Source organism: Balaenoptera musculus, chromosome 3 (assembly GCF_009873245.2).
Source record: "Balaenoptera musculus isolate JJ_BM4_2016_0621 chromosome 3, mBalMus1.pri.v3, whole genome shotgun sequence".
NCBI classification, from domain to species: Eukaryota; Metazoa; Chordata; class Mammalia; order Artiodactyla; family Balaenopteridae; genus Balaenoptera; species Balaenoptera musculus.
Genome location: NC_045787.1, coordinates 152,390,077 through 152,408,999, shown reverse-complemented (window position 1 = coordinate 152,408,999; position 18,923 = coordinate 152,390,077). Strand labels below are relative to the sequence as shown.

The 18,923-nt window shown below is 44.3% G+C and overlaps 1 protein-coding gene across 3 annotated transcripts; it reads right to left on the bottom strand.

Moving 5' to 3' along the window:
* Positions 1-9: 9 nt before the first annotated feature.
* On the bottom strand, positions 10-18,467 carry LOC118892050 (MRN complex interacting protein). Of its 3 annotated transcripts, none has more exons than XM_036846082.1 (8): positions 17,890-18,467; positions 15,761-15,820; positions 9,735-9,823; positions 5,553-5,640; positions 4,134-4,291; positions 2,394-2,481; positions 2,018-2,119; positions 117-660 (listed from the first exon to the last, which is right to left on the bottom strand). In XM_036846082.1, exons 1-8 carry the CDS (start codon positions 17,953-17,955, stop codon positions 172-174), a joined length of 1,140 nt encoding a protein of 379 aa, XP_036701977.1. In that variant the 5' UTR covers positions 17,956-18,467; the 3' UTR covers positions 117-171. The 3 variants fall into 3 exon arrangements, with proteins under 3 accessions (XP_036701979.1, XP_036701977.1, XP_036701978.1); XM_036846083.1 differs by having other exon boundaries at positions 5,553-5,628; XM_036846084.1 differs by lacking the exon at positions 2,018-2,119 and having other exon boundaries at positions 10-660.
* Positions 18,468-18,923: the final 456 nt, after the last annotated feature.

Genomic DNA, 18,923 nt, shown 5'->3' with positions numbered 1-18,923 from the left:
GATCTGTTTGATAGTCATGTTTATTGTTGGTTCTTGGTAGTTCCCATAAGTCATCCTTAGTCCTACTATTTAAAAGCAACTTGGGGAGCCCTGTTTCCGGTGGCACAGAGATCAAGTGGAGAAGGGCTCACGTAACAAATACGTCTACATTAGTAACACATTAGTTTCAATTCACAGATCATCATCAAAGTCCTCTCCGGTTTTAAAGAGGTCACACAGTCGCACGAGTGAAGAAGGCTCCTGCACCCCTTTGACCAAGGGCCCACCCTCTGCCCAAGGGCCTGTGCCCCCTGACTGCTCGGGGGTCTTTCCGCAGAGCCTCTTGGGCCCAGGCGTGGGAGTGTGTGTAGCCTGAGGGGGCTGGAGTGCACCAGGGGTCCTGCAGAGGCCTCCTTCACTTGGGGTGTGGGTCCTGGGGGTCCCCTGCTCAGCCCGTGCTGCCCGGGCTGGCCTGGGGCCTCTTTGCAGGGGGGTCAGGGGCTCCGTTTCCAAACGTGAGCTGTTTCCAAGTGGCGGAAGAAATTGTTCCCACATAGGAGACATGGTCCTGACGTGCTGGGCAGGATACGGTGGTTTCCCCCGAGGAACGACGAGCTCCCTGGTGTCCCAGTCCTTCCGACTGCTTCCTTCTGTGACCTTCCCTGTCAGGCCAGTGTGGTCCTGAAGTGGAAACACGAGATGACGGCCATGTTCTCCATTCAGAAGAATGCCCAGCAGGCTCAAGGGACAAGGAGAGGAGGGTCCTGTGCCTGTACTAGTCCTTGACTGTACCTCTGGGCGCTGACACTTTCTGCTCTGTGCTGTCTACTATTCTGTAGCCTGGCAGGCTAGGGACATGCCTTGATTTTGAGGTTTAGCAAAGCACAGCAAATAAATGCCCTCTCCGTCACTCCAAATCCTCTGCCAAATTCCATGACCAGGCTTCCCAAAAAAGGGAGATGGTCTCATGTGATCAGGGGATGTCATGGGGACCTTAGCATCAGGTGAGGGAGTGCCTGAGGGGTGTGAGCAGGAAGGGCCCTAGAGACCACCTGGAAAGACCATGTGCTCATTGCCAGGCAGCTGGGAAGGTCTCTCTAGAACCATGTTCAGGGTTTTGAAGCTGTAGAAATGGCTGCACAGAATACCCCAGGGGATGTGACAGTGACAGAGGCCTGGCTTCTCCCTTCTACCTCAGGAAACAAGGATGCATTGAAAATTGGGTTTCACTCCTAGAAAAATGGTACAGATGAACCGGTTTGCAGGGCAGAAATAGAGACACAGATGTAGAGAACAAACGTATGGACACCAAGGGGGGAAAGTGGCGGGGGGTGGGGTGGTGGTGTGATGAATTGGGCGATTGGGATTGACATGTATACACTGATGTGTATAAAATGGATGACTAGTAAGAACCTGCTGTATAAAAAAAATTCTAAAATTCAAAAAATAAGAAAAAATTGGGTTTCACTGCTTACAAAGGAATTTGAAAGCAATGACAGGAGGGACCCTGCATCACCACCCCCAGGCAGTATGGAAGAGGCTCTGTGGGCAGCTGTTAGTGATTCGAGACTGCCAGCTCTGCCACTGATTTGCTGTGACCTCAACTGAACCTTCACCAGCCTTAGTTCCTCACCTTCAAAACAAAACAGGCTTGTGGTGAGAATTAGTGCATAAAAAATGTTTAGCCCAGGGACTGGTACATCAGTAACTGTCACACTCATTATTCTGTAATTTGGAGATTCAGGGCCACATCCTTACCTGGGGGTCACATAGCTAGTTAGTAGCAACACCAGAGTTTGACCGCTGCCTCTTGGCTTTGGACGGGCACTCTCCACTACTGTCTGAAGGTGGCCAGGATGACCCTGGCCTGTGTTGGGGCGTGGCAGTGACAAATGCCTGGCAGGGTTCCTCTGCCTGGGTGCCTGTGGCATAAAGCAAAACCTGCATTCTGAGGCCTGGAAGGTCTGCTAGGTTTGAAGCATCAGGAACAAGAGCAGGTCCTAGGTGAAGAGAGTGCCTCAAATGCACAAGAACCCACCTGGATAAATGAAGGTGACAGTTCCTCAGAAACCAAGGGCAGGTCCCAAGCTGAACAGTCTGACAAAGACCCGGTACTCCATACAGAATGAAGGGAACGGTCCTGATGCAGAAAAGCCCTACTGGTCAACCTTGATTGCCTCCAAGGCATCAAGCTGCCCTTTTGACCCCGAGTTAACATCAGTGACAGGAGGAGCGTGGCAGGGAAACAGTGCAGGCCAGAGAAAGGAGTTGGCTTAAGACACAGAAAACAAGACACCCACGTGGGAAGTTGGGCTTTTAGGGGGTGTAAGTCTGATACTTTAATTGTCCACAAAACAATTTAAAAATCCTGTATCTGCTCAATGGCCACTGGGACACTGTCCTCAATCACTGACCTTCAGGGACTTCAAGGTGACCTCACAGTTCCTGGAGTCCTGGACATTAGGGCTGCATGGAGGCTGGACTGTGCTCTGGCTCCGTTTCCTGGCAGAGGGAAAGTGCTGTCAAGAATCCAGTCTTTCTTGTAATTACACTGGAAAAGAATCTCAAAAAGAATATATATACACATATAAATGTATATATATATATATAAAAAACGGAATCACTTTGCTGTATACCTGAAACTAACACAACATTGTAAATCAACTATACTTCAATAAAAATTAAAAAAAAAAAGAACCCAGTTCTACCATTGAACAGTGGCCCTTAGTCTGACTTGGTGGTCACCTGGTCTGACACCTAGCACAGGTAGGGACCTTGCCATCCCTTATAGCTTCCCAACTGGCTGCTCAGCTTCTGCCCCACTGCCAACAACAGGTTGCCTAATGACATCTAAGGCAGTCCATTTCTCTGCTCTATAGCTTGTAGTTGCTAGAGAGTTCTTATTCTGAACTGGAATCTACCTCCCAATAGCATCTGCCCCGGAAGAGCCATCCTAATCTAGATGAGGCAGTCTCTCAGGAAACTCACTGAGGGACTTCCCTGATGGTCCAGCGGTAAAGAATCCGCCTTCCAATGCAGGGGACACGGGAATTAGGACCCCGTGTGCCATGGGGCAAGTAGGCCCGCACGCCAGAAGTACTGAGCTTACATGCCGCAAACTACAGAGCCCACGCACTCTGGAACCCGCGCGCCACAACTACAGAGGCCACACACCCTGGAGCCTGCACACCACAACTATAGAGAGAAAACCTGCGCGCTGCAAATAAAGAAGAGAAGACCCATATGCCACAACTAGAGAGAAGCCCGCGCACCACAATGAAGAGCCCGGGTGCCACAACGGAAGATCCCGCATGCCTCAATGAAGATCCCAAGTGCTGCAACCAAGACCCGATGCAGCCAAAAATAAATAAAATAAATAAATAAATCTTAAAAGAAGAAAACTCACTGAAATGCAGATTAAGACTGGAGAAGAGGGGCTTCCCTGGTGGCGCAGTGGTTGGGAATCTGCCTGCTAATGCAGGGGACACGGGTTCGAGCCCTGGTCTGGGAAGATCCCACATGCCGCAGAGCAGCTGGGCCCGTGAGCCACAATTACTGAGCCTGCGCGTCTGGAGCCTGTACTCCGCAACAAGAGAGGCCGCGATAGTGAGAGGCCCGCGCACCGCGAAGAAGAGTGGCCCCCGCTTGCCACAACTAGAGAAAGCCCTTGCACAGAAACGAAGACCCAACGCAGCCATAATAAATAAATAAATAAATAAATAAGTAAAAAAATAAAAATTAGAAAAAAAAAAAAACATCAGCTTTAAAAAAAAAAAAAAAGACTGGAGAAGAGACCCATGAAAGTCAGGTCTTTCCTGCTCTCAGCTAAAGGTTCCCAGGCCTTTCGGCTTCTCTGGCCCCACTTCACTTTTTCAACCTTGCCCTTAAGTTCTTCCCTGAGGTCAGTGCAGTCTAGATGTTCAGAATTAAGTGAGCATCATAAAAGGCGCCCCCACTGGAATCCTGCCTAGCCCTCACCTCTGCACTGGCTGCACCTGGTGCCTGGCCAGGCCAGAGGGCCTGCGGTGATGGCGCCTGCTGGCTCACATCCCTCAGGCTTCCTGCTGGCCACAGGAAGCCGCTCGTCAGTCCCCCCAACCGTAGGTCAGCGAGGTGGGCATGGGTGAGGGCTGGATCAGCTACTAGCTTGGCACCTTTTTCTAGGCAGGCTTGTACTGAAGGGAGGGTCTGGCTTCTCTCTCTTGGATGAGGGCTGCCTGTTGAAACACACTCCTCCTTCTTCCAGCTCCAGTTCCTTGGAGTCCCTTTCCAGATACTTCAGCCAGCGGTTCTTTGAGGGCTGGAGTTTTTCCTACAGGATTGGGAAGTAAGTTTATTCTCAGAGTTGGAAAGCAGACACCTTTACTGAAAATCTCCAGTGCAACTCCGAGGCCTAAGGGCCTCAGGACCCATGTCTATGCCGCCACCAGGAAAGGAATTTGATTGGAAGGTAACGGGAGACAGATATCTTGAATGGAGCACACTGGCACACACTTTGGGAAAGCTGCAGGTCACAAGAACTTTACCAAGAACTTTGCAAATGTCCACACTCCCTGGCCCAGTAGTTCCAAATGAACACAAAGGCATAAAGATGTTCCAAGTGTTACAAATAATAGCAAATATTTATAGTAGCAAATGTTTGCAAACATCCTAAATGCCCAATAAGAAAGGAATAAATATTGCCATATCCACTATATTCTGTAGGTACTTTTTAGAAATGAAAAGAATTGAAAGCTATATAGCAACATAGAAGATATGATGTAAGTGAAAATTCCAGGATGCAAACAAGTGTTTCTTACAGAAGGAATGATGAAAGATTAAGTCTGTAAGTAAAGAAACTGGAAGTACAGACCCAAATATGCAAGAGCTGATGTGTTAGTGTGCTTACGAGCATCTCCCCTATTTATTGATATAATAAAAATACGAAGAGCACCTGGAGAGTGGGCGTTGCCAGTGTGATTCTGTGAGCAGAGGTGGGGCTCTGCCAGGGAGCCTGTCAGTTGTTCCCACTCCCCCCGTCCCTGGCAGGACACAGTGTTCCGCGTACCCACGGCAACTTGGATGTACCAATGGCGTCACCTACTCAGTCACTCAAGCTCTTACACGCACTGCCCATCCAAACACTGTTTGAGCACCTACTTTAGCCAGGTCCTGGGAATGAACAACTGGATGTGAGCCCTGCTGTGGGGCTCAGTCTGGAGAAAGGGAACATGGAAACCCAGGCACTTTACAATAGCATGCCTTCCCTACCACAGGTGTGCTGAGAGTGCTGTGGGACAAGGGGAGAACCACAAGGAGGTGAAGTTCAAGCTAAGTTCAGAAGAATTCACCAAGCAGCCTGAAGAAAAAGGTCTTTCACAGTATTGTCATTATTTTACACTGCTGTCTCCACACTTATGAAAGGGATAGGTTTATTCATTTTTGTGTTCCCTGTAGCTTTAAGCCAAGTGCTCATCATTCGGTGACATCAACAAGCATTTGCTGAACAAATGGGGAATGAATGAATAAATGGAACCCCCCTCTGTGACAGAGCCGGCTCAGGTAGCTGGGCTGAGATGGTGCTGCTGGCTTACCTGCAGACTTGCAGGCGCAGGCTGCCGAGGACGTGCATTTTCCTCCTCGTCAGCATTTCTGGATTCTTCCAGAGACCTTAGGGAAAGACTGTACAGTTGTCCTTTGTAAAGTGACCAGGAAGATGAAGGACAATCAAGATGGGAACAGCAAGATGCACGGACTTGACGTGGATATCAAAGCCTGTTTAGGGGAACTTAGAACTTATCTCTGTTTTTTCGATGTGATTTGGTAATCTTCCAGCAGTTCAGAAGGCAGAGGGACCATCTGTTACTTGGAGCAAGAGGAAAAGTGACACAGGGCAGAAGTGGCACTTTTAATCCAGAGACCAGAGTTTGCGTCATGGCTTTGCCAATGACTGGCTGTCACTGGCAGTGTGATTCTGGGTATATCCCAGTTTCCTTATTTACAAATGGGGATAATATTGCAAGGGTCACTGTGAAGATCAATGAGACAATACGTGTGCATGTGCCCTTCTCAGTGCCTGAACACAGAGACTAATGTCAGCTGAACTCTGATAGCACAGAGTCCCTCCCATCAGCAATGGAGATGTCCCCATTGCATAGGGTCATATGAGTGTCTTTACAGTTGTATTATATCTCAACCACTACAAGAGAAGGCATTTACTGAGCTTGATGTGTCACAGTGACTTCATCCAGCCTCCCAGGGACAGCAGGGCTCTTTTACCACATAAAGCAGAGTAAGGAGCTGGAAACTTTGCAGCCTTGAGCAGGGCTGGATGGCCAGTGAAAACATTCATAGTGCAAGGACTGAAGGTTAGCGCCAAAGCCACATCCACCCATGTCAGACAGGGTTGTTACATCACATGATCAGATTGGAGCTCTCTCTAGAAAACTACAATGAGAACCCCAACTCTACCAAATGTGGGCACCTCTACTTCAGTTTCTTCATCTGTAAACAGAAGCCAATGATCCTCACAGGGTGATGAGGAAGATGAAATAAGATCACGCATATGAACCACCTACCCTGCCACATGGTCGATACTCCAATGTCCAGTTGAGCAGTGTCCTACCAGCTACTAGCCAGAACTCTGCTCACCGTACTATGATTCAGGAACTCAACTCCATCAACTACAGAACATCTCTCAGCAATATGAAGGTAATGGTCTGTCTTCTCGCTTCTAATGTTACCCCTGAGAAGCTGGGTGTCTACTGTGCTTGTGTAGGTGATCTCTCTTCTCTCCAGCTACTTTTCAACTCTTCCCTTTGTCTTCCATGTTCTGCAATTTCATTATGTTGTTGTGTCTAAGGGCAGATTTTTTTTATCTTTTAAAATTAACTTATTGAGGTATAATTTATAATTAATATACACTAAAATGTACCAATTTAAGTGTACAGTTAGATGAGTTTGGTAAATTATATCTTTGAATCTATTACTCCCATCAAGATATAGAAAATTTATTGAGATATAATTAGCAAGATATAGAAAACTGTCATCACCCCGAAGTTCCCTTACATGCCTTTGTAGGTGATTCCCGCTCCCCAGAATACCACTCATCCCTACAGTATGTGGTCTTTTGTGTCTGATTTCTTTCACTTAGCAATGTTTTTGAGGCTTGCCCATGTTGTTTTTGTTGCTTAGTATTCTATTGTATGAAAATACCACTATTTGTTTATGCACTTGCTTTTTCATCTTTCATTGAATCTATTTATTTATTTTATTTATTTTTGGCTGTGTCGGGTCTCATTTGTGGCACATGGGCTTCTCTCTAGTTGTGGTGTGTGGGTTTTCTCTTCTCTAGTTGTGGCGCACAGGCTCCAGGGTGCGTGGATTCTGTAGTTGTGGTGCGCGGGTTCAAGAGCATGTGGGCTCTGTAGTTTGCAGCACACAGGCTCTCTAGTTGAGGCGTGTGAGCTCAGTAGTTGTGGTGCGCGGGCTCAGCTGTCCCACGGCATATGGGATCTTAGTTCCCTGACCAGGGATCGAACCCATGTGCCCTGCATTGTAAGGCGGATTCTTTACCACTGGACCACCAGGGAAGTCCCTTCATTTGCCTTCTGATGTTATCTATATGTCTAGTCTTTCAGCAAAATCACACTATCATCTTGATTGCTATAGTGTTATAGTGAATCTTGAAATCAGGCTGTAGAAGTCCTCCAGTTTTTTCTTTATCAAAATTGTTTTGGCAATTGCATTTCTATATAAATTTTAGGATCAGTTTTTCAATTTCTTAAAAAAAACCCAAAACTGCTGGAATTTTGATTGGAACCTAATGGCAGACTCTACAGATCAATTTAGGATGAACTGACATCTTAACAATATTGAGTTTTCCAATCCATGAACATGTCATATTTCTTCATTTAGATCTTCTTTAATTTCTCTCAGCAATGTTTTGTAGTTTTTACTGAAAATTTCTTGCACATTTTTGGGTTATGTGTATCCCTAAGTATTTTATTTTTTGATGGTATTATAAATGGTATTTGATTTTTTAAATTATTTTCCAACTGTTTACTGCATTTATATAAAAATAAAATTTAGTTTTGTATGTTGACCATGTATCCTTGTGATCTTGCTAAATTAACTTATTAGTTCTAGTAGCTTTTGTATAGACAGGCTCATTAGGATTTCCTACATACACAATGTTTTCATCTAGTTTGGGATTTACTGTGTTTCCTGAATCTAAGAATGTAAGCTCTTTGATTCTGGAAAATGTTCTGTTCATTTCCCTGAAAATATTGCCTTTGTCCCCTTCTCTTTATTGTCTCCTGCTGGAACTCTTCTCTGTATCCTTCATGTCTCTGAACTTATATTTTCCACCTTTTTGTCTTTCTGTGCTGTACTGTGATTAATTTCTTCAGATTGATCTTCCATTTCACTAATTCTCTCTTCAGTTGCACTTGATCTGTTTAATGGTCCACTAAACTTTTTTTTTTTTTTTTTTTTTTTTAAACTTTTAATTTCAATGACTATACTTTTCATTTCTACAAACTTTTTGGTTGTTTTTTTTAAAAACTGGTTATTTTTTAAAGTCTCTTGCTCCTCATATTAGCAACTCCCCTCTTTTAATTTCATTAAATATATTAAACATGAAATATTATGTATTCTGCTCTTTTTGGGTCTGACTTTTCTGTCATTTCTGCTGTCTTTTGCTCATGTTGACATACTTCCTTAAGTAAGTTAAATGATTTTTAACTTTGGGTATATGCTCCTTGGAATTTTATATGTGGGAATTCTTTGATGCCTGGGTTGAAGATGTATTGCTCCAAAAAGGAGCTGCATTTACCTCTGCTTCCTGGGACAATTTAAAAATAAGTTCTGGGCTTCCCTGGTGGCGCAGTGGTTGAGAATCTGCCTGCCAATGCAGGGGACACGGGTTCGAGCCCTGGTCTGGGAAGATCCCACATGCCACGGAGCAACTGGGCCCGTGAGCCACAATTACTGAGCCTGCGCGTCTGGAGCCTGTGCTCTGCAACAAGAGAGGCCGCGATGGTGAGAGGCCCGCGCACCGCGATGAAGAGTGGTCCCCACTTGCCACAACTAGAGAAAGCCCTCACACAGAAACGAAGACTCAACACAGTCATAAATAAATAAATAAAAGAACGTGAATTTCTTTAAAAAAATAAAAAAATAAAAAAATAAGTTCTCAGCTTGAGACTTTTCACACAGCATGTGTAAAAGGCTTAAAGGCCATGTGACAGATTCCTTGTGCTTATAAAATCCTGGAGCAGTATTTCCCTGCTTCAGTCAGTGCCAAGGTCAACACAGGCTGGGTCCCTGCTACGGAGGGGGTGCATTTCTAGTTCACTTGTATGCTGAGGGTGTAGTCCTTTGGGGATTCAGCTTTATGTGGTGGTCTCCTATGGACCTTCCCACAGTGAACAGACCCTCGGCTTTGTCTTTGTCTCCTGCTTCCCTCCCAGATGCATGGAAGCTGAAGGGCAACAGGTTTCAATCGCCTCAGCAGCCCAGCTGCGTATTCTCTGGATTTTGGCTTTTGCTTCATTTTTGGCCTCTGATGGTTACTTACCTTCTTGTCATCTCTTCAGTGCATTTAAAATATTGTGGCTGGCATTTTAAATTAATTTCAGTGGGAAGATTGTTCAATATCTAATTGCCATATTGTAAGACACGGAACTCTAAGGGATTTCTCCATCATAGACTTCCACCACCCACTCAAGATAAAAACAGGGCAAGATAACCATGCCTCCCTCAAATTACTATACCTGAGTGACATCTCTGAAATCTGTCCCTGCAGCAGATTTAATTTTTGGACGTGGTGTCTACAGTCAGCACCAGAGCCCTCACCGTAAGCCTGAGAAACAAACAAACAAACAAAAATATCAAGTTTAAAAAGTGTTGACAGAATGCTGAGAAATAGATCCATTAGAGATGCAACCCAGGGAGGATAAAACTGTACTTTGCAAGACCCAAAGCACCATGCAGGAACCCAAACAATGATTGCTGTTTCTGCAGGGATTTATAAACTAACAGTCTCAGGGACTAATAGTTTCAGTCCATCTGGCTGCCCACCATCACCCTGAACTTTATATATCAAAGCCAAACTCAACCCAAAATCCCATACAAATTGGTTAATGAACATAAGAAATTCAGAAGAGAAGTAACGCAAATTGCCAATAAACATATGAAATGATACACCTCACTCACTCATAATCAAAAGAATATAAAATAGATGAGATACTTTTTTTCACTTAGCAGTCACTCATTTGTTCAATAAAAATTTATTAAGCACCTATTATGTGCCAGGCCCTGAACTAGGTAAGGACAACACGATACAGGAATGGACAAACACTACTGTCATCATGGAGCTCACACTGTAGTGAGAAGAGACAGATAATAAGCACATAAGTCACCTATATGGCCATCAGATGGTGAGAAGTGCTTCTGAGGAAAGTAAGGCAATGAAGTGGGGTGGGGCAGAGTGGGGACACAGTAGACAATTTTATATGTGTGTTCAAGGAGTCAAGGAGTGGATCACTGAGAGGGTGACATCTGAGCACAAAATAGGAAGATAGGCAGAAACAAGCCACGTAGATACCTGGGGGAAGAACATTCAGCAGAAGCAATGAAACGGAAAAGAGTGCAAAGACCCTGAGCCTGGCATTTTGGAGGAACAGTGAGGAGGCCAAGTGGCTGGAGCTGAATGGTTTAGGGGGAAGACAGTAGATGAGGTTTGAGAGTGTAGGCCCTGTTACAGGCAGAGTCAGCCTTATAGGCATGAGATCTGCTCTGCTGTCTCCATCTTGAAATTCTTAATAATCTTTGAACTTGTACTGTGTAAGTAAAGTCTGACGAGATAATGAAGCATATTTGTGAGTCGTGGACACCAAATGTGTCCACTGTTTCTTGTCACTCCTTTTGCATACAGCATGCCTGATGACTGAGGAGCACAGAATCGCAGTGAACTCACAAGGTGTGGGAGTTCAGTGAGACTCCAAGTTCAGACGGTGTGTGCAAGTCTTTTTTTTTTTCCCAAAAAGAGAACATTTATTACTTATTTTTTCCTCATTAGAACTTTCTTTACAGAAACACAAAGTAAAGCACAACAAAAGTACGTGGGGGGCAACCTTAGCCTGAGAGGCTGGGCTTTCCACTGGAATCAGAACTTGCTTCAGTTGCAGAAAGGAGGCAAGGGTATTCTAAAAAACATGAACAACCAAGGAAACGTGTCATATCTTTTCTTACTCCTGTTACCTCCCTGGAATAGCCTATGCTGAAAATAATAACAGAAAAAAAAGGGAAAGATAGGGCAATCTTTCCCAGTTCCTTTTCCTCTCAGTACTTCCTTACTCATCAGTGAGCTAAAGGTTGAGTATGGGTAGAATGTGCGTGTATCAAGCAGTGAAGTAAAAATAGTTAATTTTGTGCAACATCTCCACTGTTATGGTAGGAATGAAATATGTAGGCATGTATGAGCTACAAAATACAAATTGTGCAACTTTGATGATTCTATGTATACACCAAATGCTCTTATATTATTCTGCATATGTTCCGCATATGTACTAAATGCTCTTTGCATTTATAACTGGTGTTGCACAATATAAATGGTGTTGCACAATTTTAAATGTTAGTTTTTCTTTACAGAGGAAGATATTAAATAGTAAATTTTAAAACTAGTAAACAAAAGACATCAGGAAAAGTCAGGAGACCATGAAAGAAAGGAAAAGCTTAATATTCTAGTACCTTTAATAGCAGTTTTTTTTCTGTTTTTGAAAAGGGGCCCCACATTTTCATTTCACATAGCCCCCTGCCCCAACCTGGCCCTGTCTGTAGGAGCATGAATGTTGCTCTAACCTGGAAGGTCTGACATGATCTTGCATATGTTTCAGTAGAACCCTTCAGCTGTGGTGCTGAGACTGTATGGCAGAAGCAGATGACCAGTCAGGAGGTTGCAGCAAATACTGAGGCAACTCAGACCACTGTGGTAGCAAGTGGGCACAGTCTGGGTATATCCTGAAGGTACGGCCGACAAAATTTGCTGATGGATCAGATGAAGAGTGTAAAAGAAAAAGAGGAGTCAGGGATGAGTTCAAGGTTTTTAGCCCGAACAACTAGAAAGAGGGACTTGGCACTTAAGAGTTGGGGATGACTGTGGGAAGAGCAGGTTGGTGAGGGTAAGGTGAGGGCTTCGTTTTGGGATACAGGTTTGGGATGCCTGTTAGATATCCAGCAGAGAGGTAAGTGGTTGGAAGCATACACAAGTTCAGGGGCAGGCCTAGGGTCTGAGATGGACATTTGAGAATTGTCAGATTGTCTCATCTCAGACGACCAAGGGAATGAGTGTAGCTAGACAAGAGGTCAAAAAACTGAGTGCCAGAGCACTCTAAGGTTTAGAAGATGAGGAGATGGGAAAAAACTAGCAAAGAGGATTGAAACACAGCCAGGAAGATAGGAGGAAAACCAGGAGCAGGATGACTGGAAGTCCAAGTGAAGACAATGCTTCAAGGAGGAGGAAGTGACAAACTCTGACAAATGTCACCAATAAGTCAAGTCACTTGAGGACTGAGAACCAACCATTATTTTTAGCAACATAGAGACCATTGCTGACTTTGACATGAGCAATTTTAGTGGACTGATGGGGAGTGAAATCCCGTTTGGGGAAAGTTCAAGTGAGAATGGGAGGAAAGGAACTGGAGAGGGGAAAGGCAAAGTTTAAAAAGACTGATAACTGACTTATGGTTGCCAAGAGGGAGTGGGTTGGGGGAGGGATGGATTGGGAGTTTGGGATTAGCGATGCAAACTATTATATATAGAATGGATAAACAACAAGGCCCTACTATATAGCATAGGGAACTACATTCAATATTCTGTGATAAACCATAACGGAAAAAAATATGAACAAGAATGTGTGTGTATGTGTGTGTGTGTATATATATATATGTATATAAAAAACTGAATCACTTTGCTGTGCAACAGAAATTAGCACAACATTGTAATTCAACTATACGTCAACAAAATAAATTTTTTAAAAAATTCTAAAATGACTGACAACTTATGTCTGGCATAACCGGTAGGGTGTATGCTCTCCTGCATAGCAGAGACTGCTTCCTGAATACTGAAATGCATTCTCCCCTCATCTGGGAGCAGACTAGACTACATTTTCCAGTCTTCCTTGCAGTCAGGTGTGGCCATGAGACTAGGTTCTTCCCAGTGGAAGGTAAGCCACTTCCAGATCCTTCCTGGGTAGCTCCTCCCTGATCTTGCTCCTTTGAGGGGCAAGAGGCCGTGGGAGACAAGCCTCAGGGAATAACAGAACCTCAAGATTACAGGTGCCTGGGTCCCCGGATGACCATACCAAGGACAGCTGCCCTGCTGATCTCAATCTTTCCCAGGAGTGTTACAAGAGCAAGAGAAACAACTTCTATTGCATTAAGCCACCACAATTTTGGTGTCTGTTTGTTACTGTGGCCTAGTTAGTCAAAAGCCATATACCACTGCACAAGCATGGGGGTGCTGAGAGGAAGGCAAAGCTTCCTCAGGAGTTCAGAAATACATGCTGACATCTAAAACAAGCAGTAGTCGCTAGCTATAAGCCAGCCCCTGCCTTCTGAGACCCAATCTCAAGGTAGGCCTCAGCAGCTATACTTACTGACAGATGACCAAATTGTCCCCACTCCCACCCATCCCAACTGACTGGACGAGCGGTGGACATCTGAATCAACCAGGTCCATCAGCTTGTTTCTCCCAGGAGTTTATAATTGGGACTCAGCTATTCCAGTTGGTTTGAAATAAGATTCTGTGGTCTGTGAGTGGAGTATGTTACTGTGAACTGGGAACAGAGAGGAAGGGAAGGAGAGGAGATAGGGACAGAGGGAGGAAGGTATAGGGAGAAACTGGGTGAAGGGAGGAGAAGGGAGGGAAAAGATGATGCTTGTGTTGTTGGCAGCTTTTCAGTTCTTAGGGTTGGTTCTTCAAGGGGTCAAGGATGAAGCTCCTCCCTTGGATCCCCCCAAGATACCCCATTACCTTGCTAGTACATTTTAAATTTTGCTGAAGTGTTTTTTCCCTATTATTTGCAACTAAAAGAACCTTGGCCAAAAGAATTCCTCTGATTTAACTTCAAGGAATTTGTCCTAAGGAAATAATTGGTCAAGTGAAGAAAGAGGTATTTGTAAGAAGCTTCACTGCAGAGTTGCTCATAACAATGAAAACTAAAATCAACCTAAATGCCCATCAATGTGGGGTTTGTCACTTACTCATTCAACAAACATTACTTGAGCAAGCACTGACTATGTGACAGGCACTGTGCCAGGTGCCAAGAGTATATCAGCAAAACATACAAAAAAGGGTATATAAGTGTCCATCAACAGACGAGTGGATAAAGAAGATATGGAGTGTATGTATGTGTGTGTGTGTGTATATAGACACACACACACATATATATATAATGGAATATTACTCAGCCATAAAAAAGAAGGAAATATTGCCATTTGCAACAACATGGACGGACCTAGAGTGTATCATATTAAGTGAAGCAAGTCAGACAAAGACAAATATCATATGATATCACTTATATGTCAATCTAAAAAAATAATGCAAGTGAATTTATTTACAAAACAGAAACACACTCACAGACATAGAAAATAAACTTATGGTTACCAAAAGGGGAAGAGGGGGAGAGGAATAAATTAGGAGTACAGGATTAACAGATACACACTATATAAAATAGATAAACAACAAGGATTTATTGTATAGCACAGGGAACTACATTCAATTTCTTATAATAAACTATAATGGAAAAGAATAAGAAAAAAAATATGTATAACTGAATCACTTTGCTATACACCTGATACTAACATAATATTGTAAATCAACTATACTTCAATTTTTTTAAAAAGGGTATATAAGTAAAATAGGCAAAGCCTCCGTTCTTATGGAACTTACAGTCTCAGGTGGACAATACTCACATAAACACACTTGCCTATATTTCTGATCAGGGTAATGAGATTAACTAGGGGAAGCCCCAACAATGAGCACAAAGGCCTTAAGAGGGAAGCAGATTTGGACTGTTTCAAGGTCAGAAGGAAAAGCCCCCACGGCTGAAGGAGGAGAATGATGAGATGAGGCTGGAGAAGTGGCATCAAGGGCTGGAGCAGGCGAACAAGGGGCTCAATGAGGACCGTGATACTAGAGATCAGGTGGGTCGGTAAGTATGGACTTGAAAAGAACTGTGATGCTGGGTGAAAAAATTGGGCTAATGAGAGCATTTACAACATGCTCCCTTCAGTCCACATGCTCTTTCTTCTCCTAACTACCTTCACACCCTGCCTGCCCCCTCTCACACCCCTGCATCTACCAACAGCTGTCTGCCCATCCCCAGTTAGGTCTGATTACTCAGTTATCTTCTTACAGACCCCTGTACTTTCCTCTCATTTTGCTCAGTCTAGTTTTAAATTACACGTGTGTTTTAGTTTCTCTTCCTGTTCCACAAGAGCAGATCAGTGAAGGCAATAACAACATGGTCTTACCTTCCATTGTGTCCCATGCCTGCATACAGAAGTTACTCAGTAAATACTTACTGACTGAATAAAAAAAGGAAGGTAGCTTTCCAGGCACTGCTCCATTCATTTCGCTTCCTGAAGGAAGATGATCTTAGGGAGCAGGAGCGCTATATCTAATGAACTTGAGCCAATAATGGAACACTGGGTTCCATGAGAAATATGCTTCTGCAGGGCTGGGTCCCACCTGCTTCCTGGTATGGGTATTAGACACTCTGCTGCTTGGGACTCACCCGCAAAAATGACTGCTTCTCTCCACAAGCTTTGCATGTCCATTTGAGACTCTTTTTCACCTACAATGAAATTTCAGAATTATAGCTAAAGTAATTATTTGAAACAGGTGAAACTGGATCAGAAATAATAAAGAGATAAGTGGAAAAGAATAAAGAGTCCAGAAACAAACCAACACATGTATGAAAATTTAGTATATTATAAAGGTGAAGAAAGAAGAGACTATTTAATAAGTGGTTCTGGGAAACTGGCTATCCATATGAAACAAAGTCAAATTAGATCTCTACTATCTGTGGTTCTCAAAAAAAAATTCCATATTTCAATTCTCGATAAATCTGACTAGATGGATTCTCTCTTAACATAATAAACTGCCTTACATCCAGCTCTAAAGCTGCAGAATCACCACCAGCATTCCCATGAAAGTCAAGAACAAGTCAAGGATCTGCACTATTATTTACCATTTTTTTCTGGATGTACTAACTGATGGAATTGGAAAAGAGAACATAGCAAGAGGTATGAAAATGGAAAGGAAAAAAAAAAACTATCCTTATTTATGGATGATATGATTTATTTCTTTAAAACTCAAGATAATCACATGAAAAACTACTAAAACCAGTAAGACAATCTAATATAGGGGCTAGGTAGAAAATTAATATATCTTCAAAAATTAATATAGCTTATAAGCAAACATCTACTTAGAAGAGATAATTAAAGAAAGAAATCCATTTGTAAAGGCAACAAAGAAAATGTTATCAAGGGGCACCAAAACTGTTTTAAGAGATGGAATGAAATGCCATGCTAAACATCACAAAGATGTCTCGGTTGATTCATAAAAATTAACATGATTAATATGATCCTAATACAAAAACCATCAGGGCTTTGGGGGAAGTACCTAAAAGGATTCTAAGGAGGACAAGCAGCATCTATTACAAATTTAAGTGGGTATATCCTAAGATTCCACTTCTCAGCATCTACCTTCAAACACCATAAAAATACTGTGTATCTTCTACAGGTACATATGCAGGTAAGAAATGCATGAAAAAAATAATAAAAGCTCTGGAAGGACACACAGTAACTGGCTAGCTCTGGGGAATGAAGATACAGAATTCAGAGGCTGTTGAAATTAAATGAGATGTGTGAAACTGCCTGATACACAGCCGACTTGGAATTTAACTGTTAACCCTCTTTTCCCACTTGGTTTCAAATCACTTTTCAGAGTTGAAAATGACCATGAGAATACGAACTACATTATATATATAATAATTTAAAAGTGGAAATGATTCCCATTTATTCTCAACTCCTAGAACCAAAAAAATGAAATAAGTAAAAAGTTTCTAAGCCCCTAAAATGACCCTTACAAAGTTACAGCGAACTTACAGGTGCATACCCAGCCTCTTACTGGCTTTTAAACATACATTTTGTATGTTTGTACATACATTTTGTATGCAATTTGATGCTACCCTTCTTCAGGGCACAGCAGATTAGCAGGGGACTACCAGAAGCGGATACAATGACCACCTTGACAGCATCAAGCAGGGAGACAGAACGTGATTCAGGAAAGAACAGGTTAAGTGACATCACCTATTTTACGTCTTGAGTCAGGGAAGCAATACGTTTTAGAAACTTCGATTATCCTGTTTAAAGGCGCGAGATTATTTACACTCTGAGTAGGCGTCGAGTCCCTCACTACGGTCAGAGCCAAAGAGTGCCAGCAGGGGTGCCCAGTCGTGCCTCAGTTTTTAGAACTATCACTTCCCTTGTATTTAAATGAAGAAAGAGCCATTTTGGGGGCTAGGCTCTGCATAAAGGAGGCTATCCTCTACCCTCAACCTGGTGTGCCCGACCACCCGCTAGATAGAGTTCACGAGGCCGCCTCGGCAGAAACCATTATGCCTGGTTTCTGCGAATCTTACAACCACCAAGCAAAAAACGAAAAAAGCCAGAACAACGTTATGGAGAAGCGACATCAATAAAACCTAGTTCTCAGGACAGACATCGTCAGTTGTCCGGGACCCAGACACACTCCGCAACCGCACGAGACGGTGCCCACGCCTGGGGGAGGAGGTCTGGCCCCCGCGCCCCACCTCGTCCCGCCCGCCATCCCCGTGCTCTGAGGAGAGGAAGGCCCCACCTGGTGCGCCTGGAAGAGGCGGCAGCAGGAGCACCGCAACACCCGAACCCGCTGAGGGGGCGCCATTGCGACCGCCGTCGCCGCCGCGCGTGCGCCGCGCTACCCTGTCCGCCCTGGCTCCGCCCGCTTCAGGCACTGGGGCCCCTCTGGTCTCCGGCACCGCCCCTGGAGAGCGTGCGCCCTGCGCTCGGGCCCACTCGAGCTTCGCCTCTAGTGTGCACTTGGGCCACGGAGAAGCACAGCGTTAGTCGGCGGTCAGCTGGGAGCCCTGGCGACCTCAGGACTCGGGCCGTATCTCTGCTGCTCAGTCGAGCGTTGTTTGGGGTTTGCGTCAGTCAGGTCACCGGTTGTCTGTCTCAGCCCGAAGCAGTTCCCGCCTCTATCCAAACCAGCGTTTCCGCCTGGGCTCCCTGGGAAGATTGAAGTTGCAAGGGCTGGGTCTCCAGCCGCCGCTGGGGGTCCGGTCTTTGCTGGTACAGTTTCTTCTGCTTCTTCAAGTCGGGGAGAGGGAGCCGGAGGGCGCCTCCCTGCTCGGGCCCACTCCCTGGGGCCCACGGTAGGAATTTGCAGGACCTCTGGTCAGAGGTGGTTAGTTAACGTTTGAGCCGGAGCACCGAGAATCCTGGGAAAATAGGCAGTTCACCAACCCTACGCTTCTCAGAGAGGGAAACGGAGACGCCTGGCGGTTGAAAACGAAATCAGTCCTTATTGCAGTCCCCAGGAAGACCCGCTCTAAAAGGTGGAGCCCAAGTCCCAGTCTGGGCACAGAGGAAAAATATTGCACCCCTCATGTCCCAACCTCACCTTAACGCCAGCCCGCCAAGACATTCCCACGTGCCTGACAACATAAATAATCTTAAAAGAAAATTAAAAACGCCCAATCCTGACAAGGATGCTGATAGAACGGTAAAAGGGAAAAACAACCTGGCAGTTATCTCTATCCTAATAATCTGAATCACGCAGATTTATTGTTTATGCAGTAGTGTTAACTGAAGTATAACAGGAAAAAATGGAAATAAGTATTCTAAAGAATG